Source organism: Antechinus flavipes, chromosome 6 (genome assembly GCF_016432865.1).
Source record: "Antechinus flavipes isolate AdamAnt ecotype Samford, QLD, Australia chromosome 6, AdamAnt_v2, whole genome shotgun sequence".
Classification (NCBI taxonomy): Eukaryota; Metazoa; Chordata; class Mammalia; order Dasyuromorphia; family Dasyuridae; genus Antechinus; species Antechinus flavipes.
In genome coordinates this window covers 240,786,792-240,804,817 of record NC_067403.1, presented here as the reverse complement: position 1 = coordinate 240,804,817, position 18,026 = coordinate 240,786,792, and the positions used below count along the sequence as shown (strand labels likewise).

Below are 18,026 nucleotides of genomic sequence, written 5' to 3'. Positions count from 1 at the left end.
CTCTATTTCCTAACTTTTTTTCTTTAAAAATATTAATATTTAATTTTTCCTCAATTAAATGCAAAAGACACTTCGCCATTCCTTTTTCAGAATTCTTGACGCACTCACAACCAGTTCCTCTCCACACCAGGACCCCGCGGGAGAGGAACCGGAAGATAATGGGAAAGGATGGGGAACAGGGGAGGGCACGAAACGGAAGTGTTGGCTCGGCGCTCCCGGGGGTGGCCATGTTTGTTTCTGGCAAGAAACCGGAAGTGGTCGTGCGGATGGGCGGAAGTGTCGGGACGGTGGCGCCGGAGTGGGTGTGGGTCTGGGAGAGTGCGCCAGCGGAGGGGAAGAATGGGAGGGAGGGAGGGGGCCGGCGGCCCTTCGTCCCTCCCTCCCTCCGTGCGTCCGCTTCGGAGCCGGATGTTGGTGGAGCTTTGACAGGAGGAGGCGGAGGCAAAGGCAGAAACAGAGACAGAGGCAGGAGCAGAGGCTGAGGCAGCGGCAGCAGCAGCGGCGGTGAGCGGGGCCGGGGCCTCGGGGGGGAGGGGGAGGGGAGAGAATCGGGGCCCGGGGCCCTGACCCCGACCCCGACTCGAGCAGCGGGCTTGGGAGCCCGGCCGCCGCCTCTTCCCCGGCAGGGATTGTTGTACAATGGGGAAACTGAGGCTGGGTATTGCCGTCCCCACTGCGCCGTGAGCGCGGACGCAGAGGCCCTTCCCTCTCTCTGGGCCTCAGTTTCCACCCCTGTAAAAAGCAGAGGAGTGTCCTACGGAGGGCTCGGGAGCTGGGAGTCAGACTGGGTGGCCCTGGGCCTCAGTTTCCATCTCTGAGAAACCCCTCCCTGCTCACTTCCTTTCCGAGCCTCAGTTTCCCCATCTGTACAGTGGAGTGGGAGGGGGCATAGGCTAGCTCCTCCCTGACAGAGTGATTGCAAACCTCAGTCCACCAATGAGCAGATTCAGCTGCTCTTGGGCCAGTTTCCAAATCTGTAAAACCCCTCCCTCCATAATTCTTGGGAGTCTGGTCATTTCCCCTTTCCGAGCCTCAGTTTCCCCATCTGTACAGTGGAGTGGGAGGGGCGCCTATGCTAGTCCCTCCCTCACAGAGTGATGGCAAACTTCAGTCCCTCAGGGAGCAGATTCAGCCGCTCTTGGGGCTCAGCTTCCCCCTCTGTAAAAGGAGAGGGTCCGTGAGCCCACTGTGTGCAGAGGAGACAAACTGTGTGAAGTGCTCCGCGCTCCCTAAAGGGCCCTGGAAGTTATTTTTGTTATCTCTGAGGGGAGGGAGCAGCCTTTGATGTCGCTTCCAGCTTCTGCACAGGCTTTTATTGAGTAGGGATTGGGAGCGCAAACATGGAGTGATCTCATCCCTGCCCTCCAAGGGTTGAAACCCCCGGGGCTGGAGCGCGCATCAGTTCTCGCTTCCCCTCCCCTTTGCCGCTGTAAGTATGGGGCGGTTGGCCCCCTCCCACTTGGGGCCCTTTGCACGTAGTAGGTGCGCGGATGCTCATCCCGGCTTTGGCAAGTGTCTGCGCGGCTCCCATTTGGCAGAGTAGGGTCGGGCACATCTGGGGACCAGAGGAGGCCTCCTTTGATCCCGGGCTTAATAAATGTTTGTTTGATTTATCGTTTAGCGAAGCGACTTTCCCAACGCTTGGGAGCCGGGAGTGAAATCCAGACCACCAGGCTCCAAGCGGTAGCCCCGGGGAGGGGGATGATGTGTTCTGGCTCCCTTATCTTACACAAGAGAAAATGGGAAACCCCCAAAGAAATGGGCTCCAATGTGGCTGGTAAGAAGCCGGGCCAGGCTTCATCCTAGGGCCCCTGGCTGCAAAGTGGGCTGGGTGGGGCTGGAGCCCCGAAGGCTGTTGGACTGGGCCAGAGTTGAGGCAGGTCAGCAGGGGCTAGACCGGTTCTCTGTGGCCGGGGGAACCTGTTATCCTGTGCAATCCTGGCGCCGTCAGGTTTCCTTCTGGGCCTGTAGCTTCAGCCTTTCTCTTCCTTCTTTTCTCCTTCGGAAAATCGGCCCCGCCAGGTTGGGGGTTTTATTGATTGTCCCAATCCCAGTGCCCCCAGAGGGGTTTGCTGTCCTAATCTCAGATGGTGGGCCAAAGAGACTTCCCTAGGGCGGGAACTGTCAAGAGGAAGTTACCCAGGAGGCATCAGTGTGGTTTTTAACTCTGAGCAGCCCTTTTGATTTGTAGCAATAAAGAGAGAGGCAGCAATTTCATTTATGGGCAGGGTCAGCCCCTTGGTGAGTAGGGCTGGCACTGCCAGCTTGCTTCCCCTGTCCAGGGGCAGGGTCATCCACCCCATTGAGGCCTGTAGCTGGGCCCTGAGGACTCCTGGAGCTGAGCCGTTACCTATTCCTTGGTGGGTTAAAGGCTCAGATGAACCCCACGTGACCCCATGGAACTTGGGGGAGCATCACAGAGTCCCCATTTCTCTGACTCTTTTTAATTCCAAATTGTTGGATTGGTGAGTTTTCGCCCAGAAAGGAAGATGCTGAATCTTTGCGAAGTGAGGCGGGACAGCCCCTTGCAAAGTGGGTTATAGTTCCCTGCGTCCCCTGTGCTGGGAGAGCTGGGGAGCACGTTCTGGGATCGGGATGAATTTATTGACCGTGGTTTCAGAGGCGCTGCTGGGGTTCGGTCAGGAAGGGCGGATGCACTCAGGAAGTGCGAGCTGTGGAGTTGCAGAAAGAAGGTGAAATTTCAGACGCTGGCCGCCTTCCTTCCTTGCAGACACTTGAGCCCCAAGCTGCTTTCTCCTTTAGAGCAGGAGAGATTTTTGAGAGCTCGTGCTGCTCCTTATTTCATCTGAAGCTCAGAGGGAGGCTCATTGGACCCCTGGCAGAGCGGGGCTGTTCAGGGAGGGCTCAGGTCTGTCAGCAGCTGCCCCCTCGGTCGCCTCTGGGAGACAAAGGTGTGAATTGCTCTGGCGAAGGGCCTGCGTGGCCCGGAGTGGGCAGGAGCAAAGTGGTTCCTTCCACGCACTCGTGGTAGGCAGCAAGTCCCTGCCTGCAGCCCTAGAATCAGAGTGGTCTGGAAATCCAGGGGCCTGCCCCTTGGAGGCCTCAGAGTGAGGGCTGATTCTGACCACTGGGACCTCAGGCCCCTCAGACCAGGGACTCCTGGACCAGTTTCTTCTTCTCTAGAATGAGGAATGACCTCGAAGGTCCTTTCTAGCTGCCCATCTCTGCTCTGTGTTAAGGGATAGTGTGGCCTGGACGGCGGCTTCTCTGAGATCCCTGCCAACTTGGAGATCCCTTCATTCGGTATGAAGTCAGGCGGGCTGGGGCCCTGCGGTTTCCTGGCCCTCCTGACTTTTTTGATTCTGTAGCAGTGTCTGTGGAAAGTAGGGAGTCACATTGTGGGGTGAAGTCTGCTTCTAGTGACCAGACATCCTGGATTTCCAGGAGGCTCCCAATTACAAACACTTGAGACTTGTCCCCATAAATCCCGGAAGTATCGTAGAATGTGAAACAGTCGTAGGGGCTTTTATAGGCCAGATGAGGACACTGAGGCTCCCTGGCGGTTCAGTGACTGGTCCAAGCTCACACAGATCTCAAATGGCAGAGCTCGGACTCGGACATCCAAAGTCGGCTTTCCTCAGAGGCGTCGCGTTGTCCTTCCCCTCTTGAAGGAGCTGTCCATCTGGCCCGCGCTGGTCCTCAAGAGGCAGAAGTTCTGGGGCTGCCCCTTCACTCTTGAGCCACTAGAATTGGGGGGAATTTTTTCACCAATAAGGAAACAGATTTAGCCAGGGAGTGACTTGTGGGTTATACCACTGAGTAGAACCGAGCCAAGAGTCAAGGCCGGGACTTGGGAAACCAAAAGCTCTCTCTGGACCCCGGCCCTGCCTGCCTCAGCCCTCTCCCCACCAGGCAGGCTTGAATCCTGGTCCTGTGATCTCAGGGCCAGTGTTCTGGGTGTTATGCTGCAGACTTTGCCTGTAACATTTTAGCAAACAGTAACTGTTCATACAGTTACAAGTCAGTGAGCTTGTTAAAAAATTTATACAAACCACACAAGAAGAAAACATCCCAGCTGCCCAGGAAGATGCACTGGGAGTGACGGGGGTGCGGTGGCCCATCAGGCAGGGCTGCGTCTGCCAGCTCTCTGATCTGAACCTTTCTGCTCCTGGGAAAGGAAAGCAAAGCTAAATGAGGGCCCGATTTAGGATTTGTAACTTATAGCCTCCCGTAAAATAAGAAAAGCCGTTCCTATGCTTGTAATGATTTTGGGTTTGCCACGCACTTTCTCCGTAGCCACTCTGGGAGGTCAGTGGTTGTGAGACAGCCATCCCTGGGTAGGGAATGGGAGCAGAAGGGAAAACAGGTTACTAAGAAGAAAATGTTTTCCTTGTAAGGAACACTGCTCTTGGGGAAGAAAACTGTTCTTCAGTTAATGGGAAAGGTCAGGGGTAGCAGCAGCGGTCTTCGGGGACAAGCAGGAGTGTCTTTGCTTTGAGGGCTCCCCAGATTGGGTTCCAAGCTCCCCAGGAAACCGATCTGGAGCTCAGAACAGCTTTTAAACACTGAGTCAGTGGGGTTGCCTTGGTTACAGGGTGGTGGTTGCTAGGTGCAGGGAGGCAATTTGCCATCCCCCGTCCTTGGCTGGGCTGCCAGTGCGTAGCTGTCACATTACCTCATGGCCCAGAGGAGGGCCGGGTTGGAGCCTGCAGGTTCTGAGCCCCCCCGCTCCCCACCGCCCCATCACGGCCTTGTTGATGAGTTCCTTATCTTTCCTCCCGATCCTCTGACCATATATGTCTTGTTTGGGCTCCTGGAATGTGTCTGGCCTCTGAGCAGACGCGCTCCTGGGACCTCTAGCGGGGAGCAGATTGATCTGGGATTCTGCGGGATGTGGAGGGGCCCCAGAACCCACCTCCTAACCACACACGGCCACACCCGCTTTTCTGTGACGGGAATCCAAGCCCTTGGGAGTCCCCAGGAATCCCAGTTCTGGGCCCAGCTCTTCCCTAGATCTCTAATCCCAGGAATATTTTTCCAGCTTCCTCTCCCAAATCCTACGGCTGTCTCCCACCTCCCCTCCAGCCTGCTCATCTCATGTGTCTGCTCCCGGAGGGGCAGTGCCGGCTTGGACGGCCCCATTCCCCACCACCGTTTCAATCGCTGGATCCTATCTGGGCCCTGCACCTTTTCTTCTGAACTGGAGGGGCTGCAACCTGATCCCCTTATCTCTCCTCCACACTCCCTCTTCCTAATGAGGATACCGCCATCCCTGCAGGCCCCCCTCGCCCCAGCTTTGAGGCATCCATCAGAATCTTGACTCTTGGCTCCTTCCCCCACCACTTCTAAGCAGGAGCCAAGTCTTTAATGGAGGTAGAGCCCACATCCGTCCCCATCTTTTCAGCACCTGGTTTGGGTCCTTCCTGCTTCTATTGAGCTGCTGCTCTGGCTGCCTGATTGGGCTCCTCGGCCAGACCGATGCCTCTAGATCAGGGGTCCTCAAACTTTTTAACTAGGGGGCTAGTTCACTGTCCCTCAGACTGTTGGAGGGCGGGACTATAGTAAAACCAAAAACTTTGTTTTGTGGGCCTTTAAATAAAGAAACTTCATAGCCCTGGGGGATAATTGTCCTCAGCTGTCACATCTGGCCCGCGGGCCGTAGTTTGAGGACCCTTGCTCTAGAGTACTGCTCCGAGCAGCAGCAGCAGCGGGAAACGTTTTGTGCTGTCCTGCCGTTGGGATGCCGTGGCCCCCAGGACCAGCCCTCCTGCTTGGCTCTGAAAGCCCATTGCCCACTTCTCCAAACTCTTACTCCTGACTCTCCCTCTCCTGAAGGCCTGCCTCTGGGGAAGACACTCCCTCTTCTGCTCCACCCCTAGCTCAGGCCCCCTCTTCCAGGCAGGCTTCCTGGTGTGCCCAGTCATTAGCCCCTTCCCGTCTGCTCCCAGATGACTCCTGATTTCCTCGGCATGCCAGTTATGTCTTTGCCCCTGGAAGGATAAAGGAGAAAGGGCACCCTGTTGTTTCCTTCTCTTACTGCTGAGCACAAGGCCCAAGACACAGCAGGTGCTCATGGGCTGCTTGTTTCTTGGGTGAATGAGCCAGAGGCCAGGATGGGCCTGGAATCTCTGGGGGGTGGGAGTAAGAGTGGGGCCTGACACGAGAAGGCCCCTGCCCCTGGCCTGGCGGCCTCTGCTGTGGAAGTGTTCTCTTCTGCCGACTGTGTGGCAGGCCCGGGCCCGAGGTACCCGGGCTGCGAGCCGGCCTCACGGCCCTTTGGCTCTCGGAGCCTCACGGAAGGGGAGCCTCCCATCAGAGTCAGCCCTTTCGTAGCTGGAGACCACAACCATGAGGCTATGGCTCGGGCAGCTGGGAGGTGGGCAGTGCAGAGCCTGGCACAGCCCTTCCCCCACCCAGCTGGGGGATTCGGAGGGAGGCGCTGAGCTGTCCTGCGTGCCAGCTGCCGGCTCTGGCACGATCCCCAATCTGGGGGAGGTGAGGAGAGCCTGGGACTTGGGACAACTTGTAGCACGGATCGGGGAGCCGGGCAAGTCAGCGGGGCCGAGGGTCCCCCGACCAGAGCCCTGACGCTTTGCCGTCTTTTCCAGGCTCTGCAGGACAGGAACAAACGGCGGCATGGCCATGGATCCTCTCTCTGATCTGCAGGATGACATGAACTTGGATAACACCAACCAGGCCCTGAACCAGCTGAAGCTGGCTTCCCTTGATGATAAAAACTGGCCCTCTGATGAGATGCCGGACTTTCCTAAATCTGGTAGGTCCTCACTGACTCGGGGCCACAGGACCCTGGGGCCTTTCTGGGGAGGGAGGGCCCTGGCCACCCACCGGACCCTAACCGGGGCGTGCGTCTATTTGCTTCTCAGATGACTCCAAGAGCAGCAGCCCGGACCCCGTCACGCACCTGAAGTGGGATGACCCTTATTATGACATAGCCCGACATCAGATTGTGGAAGTGGCAGGTGAGTCCCCCGCCTCCCCCCCTCCCCCCCTGCATGGGACGGTCCCTCAGCGGGGTCCACGAGAAGGTGATGGGAGGCTCCTCTGTGGCTGGCTCAGAGGGTGCAAGAGACCTGGCCCCTCTTCAGCCCTTGCTCACAGGATCTCAGAACTTGGAGCTCACTTGGGGCAAGCCCTTTGTTTTACAGAAGAGGAAGGGGAAGTGGAGAGTGGGGGGAGGCAGTGATCGCCCAGGGCCGAGCTTGAATTGGGAGCAGGCCTCCTGCTCCACAAGGGTCCCTCCCACTGTGCCCTGTCAGCAAGCCTGCGCCACCTTTCCAATGGCCTCGCGAGGTCCGGGTTCCAGGGGGCTCCCCTGGTCTAGTCTTGAGACCAGGTCTGTGGTGTTGAGTAAGAGAGCTTGGGCTTATCCCTTTGCTCCTGCTGTGGGGAGAGCCTTTCCACATTTTCCTTAACAGATCCTTATCAGGCTCTCTACGAAATGCTGGGGGGGGTGGGGGGGGAGGTTAGAGAGAGGCCCTTTGCCCTGGTGAAATCATTGCTCAAACGAGAAAGAGAGCCCCGGAGGCACCTGCCACCGAGGGGAGAGCTTGGGGAGCTGCTCGGGAGGGGGCTCCTGGGAGGGTGCGGTGGCTCTTGTCCGCAGGAAGGAGCAGCTGGGGAGGGGCTGGTGCTGAATGAACCCCTGGGGAAGTGGAGCGGGGCCTCATTCACCCTGACTCTTGCTGAGCCCCCAAGAGGGAGGTGTCCCCCCTCCCCCTTCACCTCCAGGTTAAGGTTCTGTGATTCTGTCTGTTTTGGTCGGGCTAGGCTGCATTAGCTCAGTATTTCTCAGCCCTGGCTCGCCTAGTCCAGGTAGGAAGCCCCCACATGCCCCTTGAGTCTGGTGGCCTTGGGACGTTCTGAAACCTGGCTGTGCCCTCCGTCATTGGCTCTGTGCCAGAGGCCTTCTTATCCTGTGGGTGCCACGGCGGTGAGCTGCCAGGCATGGGGGAGACGAAAGGCTCTCGTACCCAGGGAGGCCCCTCTGTTCCCTGCCCCCCGCCGAGGGGTCATGGAGGAATCGAGCTGCAATGTTTTCTGTTTCTCCAGGGTGTGGTGAGCCTGCAGGGGGCCAGCCAGGTAGGTGGGGGCCCTGGGCTCTGCACGCTGGCCCGTGGGGCTCCCAGCCGCTGCTGGTGTTGATCAGGAGGGGCTCGTGGTGGGGGCGGCGGGGGGCTGGCGGGATTGCAGCCCCTCTCCTGCTGGCTGACGGTGGCGTTGTGATGAGTGACTTGATCCAAGCAGGAAGGGACTCGGACCAGAAAGCAAAGGGAAACAGGTCTCAGAGAAGAGAGGTCTCTGTCCCTTCTGTCCTCAGCCCAGCAGGACCTGCACGGTGTCTGTGCCAGGAAATCCAGAAACCGAGACAGAGCAGGATGGGAACCAAGGCTTCTCTCCAGAGAAAATGGTGGTGGTGGGTGGTGGTGTCCTGTGGAAGGCAGGCGTCCTGGTGTCACGAGGGATCATGAGGGTTGGAACAAGTCGGGGCCCCTTGGCCCAGAGCGCTGATAACTGAGTCTGTCCCTGCATGGGCGGGGAGGGCTGGGAAGCCAGCCTCCCTGCAGTGGAGGCAATACAAGGGCTTCCTCCTTCTCAGCTGGGCAGGGGTCAGCTTGCAGCAGGAGCTGTTTTGTTGCTGATTAGCCCTGTGAACCCTCCCAAGAGAAGCTGCTGATTGGTATCGGGGGAATTCCCCAGAGGCCTTGCTGTGCAGCTATCCCCCGCAGTTTCAGCAAACGGTGGCCTTCCCCAGGGCAGTCCTTTCACCTGCTCCTTGCCCCGTAAATCCAGGGGTGCTCCTGAGGGGCTACCTGAGCGCCAGGTGCTGGCCGCCTGCTGGGATCTTCTGGATTTGTTCTGACATTGGCTAATCTGCCAGAGTGGCCCAGGAAGGGGTCCCTGTGTGGGGTGGGGAGGAAGCCGGGGCTGCCATTCCTCCCTTTCTTTCAGTGAAAGATACAGCAGCTCCCTCTTTGCCAGCCCATTCTGTGGTCCCTTTTCATCCATGCTGCACATTGGTCCCCTGGCCCGGCTTGGGCAGGGATACTTTAGGGCTTTTGTGCTCTGTTCTGTCCATCTTGGGGAGAAACACAGGGTAGCTGCGCCAGGGGGTACCTGCTGTTGGATTGGAGCTCTTTTTTCCCCTCAAAAGTATATCTGTGCTCCAAGCCTTTCCTTCTGTGACCTTATGGTAGAAAGGGAGGTAAAGACAGACTGGCCTCGAGCTAAATGTTTCCCTGCTTATTTCTGTGAAGACAGGATGGTCAGTCTGGAGCCATTGTGTCTCCAGGTCTGCTATATCTTTCTGCACTGCCCTGTGGGGCAGCCTGGGATGGCCCTCCCAAGGGACCGTGCTCAACTGGTTGTGGCACAGAGGTGGGGAGCAAAAGTGAAAAGCAGCCTGGGGAAAAGTCCTCCAGGGGAGAGCCAGACCCTGCGGGTAGGAGGGAGGCCTGGACATGGGCTTCTGGTTCAGGGAGATCCTGAAAGGGACAGTGGAAGACCCCACATTGAGGCCTGTGGCTTTGGAAGAATCAGTTGATGTAAAGTCTGATGCATGGGGGTCCCCATTTGTTAGCAGAGGGAACCCCCTCCACCAGGGCAGGTCAATAAGTGATGGGCCGCTTAAGAGACTTAGAGATTGCCTGGAGATATGAGAGCTTTGGTGATTCTGATCAGCAGCAAAGGTCCTCACATAAGAGCAGAGGTTGGAATGTGAAAGAAAAATCCAATGCATGGATGGCTTGGGAAAAGAGGCCCTGCTTGTGTCCTTGTCGGTAGAAGTCTGCAGCATTCCCTCTTTGGATTTAAAAGAAAGATTTGCATAGCAAAGGATTGAGAGCTGGCCTTTGGAAAATTGGTGACCCCCTGCACGAGTGACCCTCTCTGTGACTGAGCTCTAACAAGTTCAACATGAAATGAAGGATGTTGGATCACTCCGTCAAACAATATGGGGAAAAAATCTTGTCTTTCCCCCATGGTTTGATTCACTCTTTGTCCTAAGTTTGCTCATAGTTGCAAACATAACCTCAACTTCATTGAATGTGAGACCAAAAGTGTATTTTTATGTTTCATTTTTCAAGATAAAACCCCAATCAGACATTTTTGCCATTTGGCCATTTTTCCAGTAGCAGTTTTGCTCGGATAAGGTCGGTTTCCTATACCGTGTTCCTGGAAGTGACGCCATTGTCTTTTGTCCTTGCTTGGGACGTTTGCCCGTAGCAACTGTTTGCATCTGATTGAAAATCTCTCCCTTTGAAGGCCTGCATTAAATTCGCCTCTGGTTACTGGATCCCAATTTTGCTCCTAAGCCTTCGATTCCCTTTTCTCCCACCAGCCTCGGAAGGATGGGAGATGGGGCTGCTTTGGGATGGCCATGAGGTTTCCTGGACTCCTCAGAAGAGCTTGTCCTGCAGGAGTGAGGGCAGAACAGGGGGAAGGAGGTAGACACGATATCACGTGGCTATCACGATATATCCTGAGGGACTCCACAGTAGGTCCTTCCTTCGGGACAATTCTAGCTGTGACTTTACAGCAAACACAACTGTTACATCAAAATAAACACTGTTCTTCAAAGCAGCCCCCCTTGGATGCCGAGTGCTTTCCTTACATGGAGGCCGCCTTTCTTGGAACAAACAGTGATTTTGAGCCCTTGCTGTATGCTGAGCACATCTTCCATTGGGGTTGAATTTCTTTCAGTTTTTTTTCTTCCAAAAAATCCCTCTGACTCAGATGTGGGCCATGAACTGGAACAGCGGCGACTGCTTGGAGTTAGAAGAGCCAGCTTCCATTGCTTATCAGTCTTGGCCTTAAGTGGATTGCATAATCACCTCCTTAGGCCCTGTTTCCTCATCTGTAAGATGAAGTGATGGCCCAGATGGCCACTGGGGTCTTTTAGATGGATGATCCACGCTTATACCGGAGATACACATTTATTTTCTCATAAAACTAATAAACCGGTTCTCGGGGCCTGCTCAGAGAGGAGTCCAGACATGTTTCTGAGCAGCAATAACATCTTAGGAATTTCTGTAGCCTCCCTTATAGGCAGGAGCCGGGACGTTGGGCCTGTTAGGCAGCCTGGGCTGGGGAGAATGGGTCTCACCTAACTGGGAGGTGTGGTGGCCACTCAGGGCTCTGACCCCAACTTGTCGGCCCAGGAGCTTGGCCCTGCTTTGTTTCTTTTTGTCTGGTTTGGTTCCCCCTTCCTTGGGTGGCCCACCACCCGTGGGGCTGCGGCCTTTGTCTTCCTGTGGGCCCTTCTCAGCAGGGCAGTCCTGGACACATGGTTCTCTTTTCTGAGACTCAGTTTCCCCTTTTGTAACTGGGGCGATGACCTTCGCACCACCTACGTTAAAGGGTTGTTAGGGAAGATGCTTTGTAATCGAGGTGTCCTGTAAACGTGTGTTGTGATCGTTGAATGTCGGTGACTGTTTTGTACAATCCCAGGACTTTGTGGCTGTGCTTTGTAGACCCCGGTGGCCGCCTTCTTCACGCCTCATTTTCAGAGACTGATCGATGGGCCGGGGCCGGGGCCATGGGATGGCTCTGTCCTGACGCTCTCTCTCTCTCTCCATCCCTAGGAGATGACAAATATGGGCGGAAGATCATCGTATTCAGTGCCTGTAGGATGCCTCCGAGCCACCAGCTGGACCACGTCAAGCTCCTGGAGTGAGTTGGGCAGGGGAAGTGGGAGTTTCCCCAGGAGCCAATCAGAAGGACCCTCCCATGGGTCCTGGAGGGAAGAGGGAACAAGGCAAAGGCCAGAGGCGGCAGGGCTCCACCAATGGCTCCTTGTATCCTCACCACAACCTGGGGAAGCGGGTTATCAGCCTTTTACAGTGGAAGAACCCGAGGCAAATTGAGGGGAAGTAGTTTGCCTGGAGTCAGACTAGTAAGAGTCAGGTTGGATTTGAACTCAGGGCTCCTGGTTCTACCTGGCTTTCCTGACTCAGCTGAGGGAGGAGCGCTCTGGCTCCAAGCCTCTGGGAACTCTGGAAGTCTGAGTCTTGTTTCCAGTGGAAGGCCAGAGCTATCCGGCCTAGGCTCGAGAGCACGTGGCCTCCTCTGGGTCTTGGAGAGACTCAGGACTGCTTCTTTCCTTCCCGGCCCAGTCCGGCCCTGCTGCCCACCTTTGTGCAGAGCGGACCGGGCCCTCTGGGTTCTTACTGCCCTCGGGCCTCCTCCCTGCCCAGGACCGCGTCAGCTGAGGGCCATGAGGCCGCCCGGATCGGGCATTTAAGAGCGGGCGTGCCTTCTGCTGGCCTGCTGCCTATGGCGGTGCTTGTGTTCCTGGGGCCCCAGTGGCCCTCCCTCCCCCGGCTCTGGGGGGGGCACAGCCTTACTCTGGCTGCCATGTGGGGAGGGATGGGAGAAGATCAAAGGTCAGCGGGACCGCTAGGGCTGCCCCCCTTCCTGGGGCGGCCTCTTCCGGGATTCGGCTCCTGGCTGGCAGACGCAGAGGCTCCCAGGCCTGCAAACCGGGCCTCCCGGCTCCCTTTTATGTTTCCTTGGCGACCTTTCCTCTCAAGCCCCAGCCCCGCCTCCTTAATGGGCCTTTCCAGGCCCTGACACAGCCAGCTGATGCTGGGGCACCTGATGGAGCGGGCCGGTGGGCAACCCAGAAGTCACAATGGCGGTGAGGACGCGCCTCCGCGGCCCGGCTCGTGCTGGGCCTGCTGTCCCTGGTCCTCACTGCTCTGGGAGGTTGTTCTGACCCTCCCTTCCTAGCGGGGGAAACGGAGGCAGACACAGGAAGGGACTGCCAGGGTCCCAGGCTGAATCTGAACCCGAGTCAGGCCCCTGCACCGCAGCGCCCTCTGGGAACCACTGGGTGCAGTGCAGCATCCTGGCCTTGAAATCAGGAGCTGGGTTCAAATCCCTCAAATTCCACGGAGCCGCTGAGCCCTGTGGCCTGGGACAGCCGTGAGCCCTGCAGGGCCGGGGCTGAGCCACACGGGGCGCTGTCTCGGCAGGTACCTTAAGCACACCCTGGACCAGTATGTGGAGAGTGACTACACCCTGCTGTACCTGCACCACGGCCTGACCAGCGAGAACAAGCCCTCCCTCAGCTGGCTCCGGGACGCCTACCGCGAGTTCGACCGCAAGTGAGTCAATGGCCCCGATCTGGCTCTGGCCCTGACCCCCCCGTACCCCCCTGGGCTGGCTCTGCCCCCCCGGACCTCCCGGACCCTCCTGGGCTGGCCCTGCCCCCCTGGACCCTTCAGACTTCCCTGGGCCAGCTCTGCCCCCCCGGACTCCCCAGACTTCCCTGGGCCGGCTCTGCCCCCCTGGACCCTTCAGACTTCCCTGGGCCGGCTCTGCCCCCCTGGACTCCCCAGACGTCCCTGGGCCGGCTCTGGCCCCAGCCTTAGGCCCCAGCCCCCCTCCGGACTGCCCCCTGGCTGTCCCTTGCTCTTCCAAGCCAGCTCTCCCAGCAGCCTCAGTAGATTTCTTGGGATGTCGCCCTTCTTTCCATGCCTTGCTGAGGCAGGCCCCGGGGTGGGTGGGCAGGGGCTGCTCGGGGGCCTCTGAATTGCTCCTCTGCCCTGCCCTCCTTCCTCAGGTACAAGAAGAACATTAAAGCCTTGTACATCGTGCACCCCACCATGTTCATCAAGACGCTTCTGATCCTCTTTAAGCCGCTCATTAGGTGAGGGGGGCGTCCCTAGGCCTGGGGGGAAGCTGCTCGGGCAGAGCTCAGGCCCAGCTTGGGCCTTCCTGCCTCCCCTCCCCCCCACAGTCACCCAGTCTTCTCTGCCTTGGCAGCTTCAAGTTTGGGAGGAAGATTTTCTACGTGAACTACCTGAGCGAGCTGAGCGAGCACGTGAAGCTGGAGCAGCTGGGCATCCCTCGCCAAGTGCTCAAGTGAGATGTTGGGTGGGCGGCGGTGAGGGGGGGTAGGGGGTAGGGTGGGGGGTGGGGGGCCAGGGGATGGAGGGCATGGCCCGTTCTGGCCCTGACTCTCACCCCCTTTCTCAGGTATGATGACTTCCTCAAATCCACCCAGAAATCCCCCGCCACGGCCCCCAAGCCCATGCCGCCTCGGCCCCCTCTCCCCAACCAGCAGTTTGGGGTCTCCCTGCAGCAGTGAGTATCCAGGCGGGGCCCTGGGAGCCAGAGGGCAGTGGTGGGAGGGGGACCCTGGCTCAGCTCACCCCCCGGCCCCTCTCCCCCAGTCTCCAGGAGAAGAGCAATGAGCCCGAGCACCTGCCTCTGGTCCTCAGAGAGACCATCGCCTACCTGCAAGCCCACGGTGAGTGGGGGCCCTTCCCTTCCCCAGGGGGCCTGGCCTTGGGGGCAGCTCTCCTTAGCTGGAACTTCTCTCTCTGGGACGTGGGGAGAGCCCCGCTTGCATTCTCTACCTGGTGAGGAAAGCCCTTTATAAGCCTGGGGCGCAGGCGGGAGCCCCTTGGGGCCTGGGCACCCCCCCGGACTGGGGTCCAGCCCCGCTTCTCACCTCATTCCCCCCTCTCGCCGCCCAGCTCTCACCACGGAGGGGATTTTCCGGAGGTCGGCCAACACGCAGGTGGTGCGGGAGGTGCAGCAGAAGTACAACATGGGTGAGTGGGCCCCCGTGGGAGGAGGGGCCGGGGGTGCTGGACATCTGAGCCCCTCCCCCACGCTGAGCGGTGCCGGGACCGGGATGGGCCGTGGGTCCCCCACAGTGTGACTGTCACCAGCCACGGGCTCCACGGGCCAGCCTCCTGGGAGGGACCACTGGTGGGGTCCTGAGAGGGGCCTCGCACCCGGGGACAGTGGGACCCCACTAGCAGGGGAGTGGGAAGGGGGGGAGCAGGCCTGGGGCCCCTGAGGTCAGGGGCCAAGCTCACGCCTTCTCCATTGCCCAGGGCTGCCGGTGAGCTTTGAGCAGTACGACGACGTGCACCTTCCTGCTGTCATCCTGAAGACCTTCCTCCGGGAGCTGCCCGAGCCTTTGCTGACATTTGACCTCTACCCCCACGTAGTGAACTTCCTCAGTGAGTAGCTCCACCCCCTCAACCCCCTCCTCAGCCTCGCCCCCCAGTCAGCCTCGCCCCGCCCCCCCCTTCCCCGCAGGCCGGCTGGGCCCTGAGCTGTCCCGGCCGGTCCTGCTTGCAGATATTGATGAGGGCCAGAGAGTGGCGGTGACGCTCCAAGTGCTGCGGACGCTGCCCGAGGAGAACATGCAGGTGCTGCGCTTCCTGACGGCCTTCCTGGTCCAGGTCAGCCCGGGGTCTGGGGAGGAGGGTCGTGGCTGCTGCTTACCCCAAGGGGCAGGGCTGGGGGGCCCGGTGGGTGGCCCCCTGCCCCAGCCTTGCTTCTGCTGCTTCCCCAGATCTCCTCCCATAGCGACCAAAACAAGATGACCAACACTAACCTGGCCGTGGTCTTCGGGCCCAACTTGCTGTGGGCCAAGGACGCCGCCATCACTCTGAAAGCCATCAATCCCATCAACACCTTCACCAAGTTCCTGTTGGACCACCAGGCCGAGCTGTTCCCCGCCTCCGAGGGGCCCTGAGCCCTCCCGCCCCTCCTCTCTGGCAGCCACCGGCCACCCCCTCGGCCCCCTGGGTTCCCCACGTGGGAATCGTCCTCGGGGGCCTGAGGAGACCCCTTCTCGGAGATGGGCACAGAGTCCAGCCGGGGAGACCCCTGTCTTGTGTGCCCACGGCCTGGCCCGGCCTCCCGCCCCGAGGCTCCGGGGCTCTGTCTCAAACATTCCTTCTCTCAGCAGCCTTAGACTCTCCACTGCCTCCTTTGCCCCGGATGCCCGAGGCCTTCCAGAGGGAAAAGGGGCCTCCCTGCTCAGCCCGCTCCCCCTGCAGCTCCTCCCCCCCCTACTCCAAGATGGCTGCCCATGGGGCTGGGGCTCTGGGGCTGCTGGTTTCCTCTGTGACTTGTGCTTTGTGTGACCAGGACAGGGTCTCTTCCCAGGAAACATTCCGGCCCGGGCCAAGGCCACGGCCCACTCGGGGTGCCATGAAACCGGCCCAGCCTCCTTCCCACCTCCCAGACTCCTCTTGTCCCCCCGGGGGGGTCAGAGGACCCGGGATGTGGTGTGGTGGCGGAGGAGCAGGGCCCTTCCTGGTCCTGGGCAAGCGAAAGCCGCGCCCGCGTCCCCTCCCCCCGAGCTCTCGGGGACCGGTCTGTCCACATTCCGTAGGTGCCTCCATTCCTTCCCAGCCTTAGCCAAGATTCCTTGTGCCCTCTGTGGTGGCAAAGCCGGGGGGCGGGCCCCTGGGTCCTGGGACTTTTATTTTTGCCAAGTTAGCCCTGGGGGCGGGTGCCAGGGCCAGGGCACACCCTTCTGGGCTCTGGGGCCTTATGGAAGGTTGTGTTTGAAGGCGCCTCTTGTAGAGCTGCTGGAGGGCAGAGGTCGATCCCCGCAGGCCACGGGGCTCCTCTTCATCCGTCAGGAGGCCACGACTGCGGCCCACAGACCCTGGCACCCCGGCCCGTCCTCAAGACCCTTCCATCATGCCATTCACACAACGAACCTTAGGCTCTGCTCATTCCTGTGTCCGGAGCTAACCGCCCCTTTTCCTATTCGCCCTTCCCCCAGGGGGGCCTCCTGGTCATTGCAGCCCTCTCCCTGTCCCTGGGCAGGTGTCTGCCCGGAGCTCAGCATCCTTGCGGCCTTTGCTGACCTCTGGCCAGCCCTTCCTGCCCTCCCTCTGAGGGGCCTGAGGCTGCACCCCGACCTTACCGTGGTGACGGGTCCAACGTGACGCCCTGGAAGCTGTCCCCTGCCCCTAACTGCCATTCCGCTTTCCGTGCTAACTTGTGTATTGCGTATCGCCTCCGGCCCCGGCCCCCTTAACTCCCTTCCTCTCGGGGGCTGGTGTCTTGGATCTGTCTGCTCTCCCAGGAGCAGCAGAGGCCGGGCCCCGGGTCCTGGGGGGCTCAGGGAAGTCCAGCGGGCCACCTAGCCTTTCTCAGACCCACCGGCCTGCTCCTGGGGCGGGGCGCGCCTGTGAAATGACTTCACCTTCACACTTCCTGACTTACTCAGCACCAATCGTGTATTTCACCATTTGCACTTTTTGTATTTCAATAAAGATGGAGATTGAAGAGGGGTCCAGCTGACTGGGGTGCAGGGAAGGGAAGGAGGGCTGGGTGAGAGCCACTGCCGGCCCCCGCCTCGCCTTGGCGCAGCCCCCACGCGGGCAGGATCCCACCTCCTGTGGGTCCCCGGATGGCCCCAACTCACTGTCCTGAGCCTGGTGGGGTCGGAGCCAAGGCGGGGCCCCGAGGCCTTGTCCATCTGGGCGGGGTCGTCTGCACCGGGGTGGTCCCCAGGGAAGCCACAGGGAAGCAGATTTTCCCTCTCCCTTTGGGGAACCGGGCTGTGGGCTCCAGCTCGGGACCACCACCAGCTGAGCCGTGCAGGCAGCATTTTATATTGTTCCATAGGTGGCCAGGCTGGGCTCTGGCCCTTGTTTGGGTGTGAACTGGAACCAGCACTCATGGCGGCCTCTGGGTCCCGGTTGGTTACCTTTGCTCATCCAGCCAGGGCCTCCTGCCCGACTACACTTTGGCAGCCAGGGAAGCTGAGGGGGCTGGGCCCCCTGCCCGCTTTGGCGCCGCTCCCCTCCAGCAGGAAGACAAAAGTCTCAGGATGGGGGGGGAACGCCTTCCCAGGAACCACCAGGGGCAGGGCTGAGGCCGGGGAGACGGGGCTGCAGCCTTCTGGGTAAGCTGATCCATTGGCACCGGCTGTGGTGGAGTCTCCCCGCGAGCTCTCCACCTCCCCCGGATCTCGGTACCACTGTGCTAGGACCAAGCTGGCTTCGGCCCTTGGGAGCCCGGACTCTGCTTGGGGCAGCGGTGGGCACAGGAAGGAGCCTGGGCCCAGCGCAGAGGGAAGCCGGCCAGAATTTTTGCGTGGACCGCAGGATGTCAGGGGCATGTGACGCTGGCCAGAGAGCCCGGCTCCACCCCGACCACCAGGGTCTTGGACATGAGCCTCTGCTCCCTGAGTAGGCTGGGACGGGCCCATGCCCTAGGAGAGGGACCTAGGAGAGGGACTCTGCTTCCCTGCTGGCCACAACTCTGTCCTCACCCTG

The 18,026-nt window shown here is 59.6% G+C and overlaps 1 protein-coding gene across 1 annotated transcript; it reads left to right on the top strand.

Annotated features, from left to right (window-relative positions):
• Positions 1-326: 326 nt before the first annotated feature.
• On the top strand, positions 327-17,031 carry ARHGAP1 (Rho GTPase activating protein 1). The gene is made up of 13 exons (XM_051964143.1): positions 327-504; positions 6,570-6,736; positions 6,846-6,941; positions 11,562-11,649; positions 12,954-13,085; positions 13,544-13,630; positions 13,747-13,845; positions 13,960-14,067; positions 14,157-14,233; positions 14,463-14,540; positions 14,829-14,957; positions 15,079-15,182; positions 15,296-17,031. Exons 2-13 carry the CDS (start codon positions 6,598-6,600, stop codon positions 15,476-15,478), a joined length of 1,320 nt encoding a protein of 439 aa, XP_051820103.1. The 5' UTR covers positions 327-504; positions 6,570-6,597; the 3' UTR covers positions 15,479-17,031.
• Positions 17,032-18,026: the final 995 nt, after the last annotated feature.

What these genes read in the sequence shown, in the direction of transcription:
- ARHGAP1 (XM_051964143.1), top strand. Translation starts at nt 6,598, where the DNA reads ATGGCCATGGATCCTCTCTCTGATCTGCAGGATGACATGAACTTGGAT. An exon ending in TCAGATTGTGGAAGTGGCAG is followed by an intron (nt 6,942 to 11,561) that starts GTGAGTCCCCCG and finishes CTCCATCCCTAG; the next exon opens with GAGATGACAAATATGGGCGG. An exon ending in TACCGCGAGTTCGACCGCAA is followed by an intron (nt 13,086 to 13,543) that starts GTGAGTCAATGG and finishes CTCCTTCCTCAG; the next exon opens with GTACAAGAAGAACATTAAAG.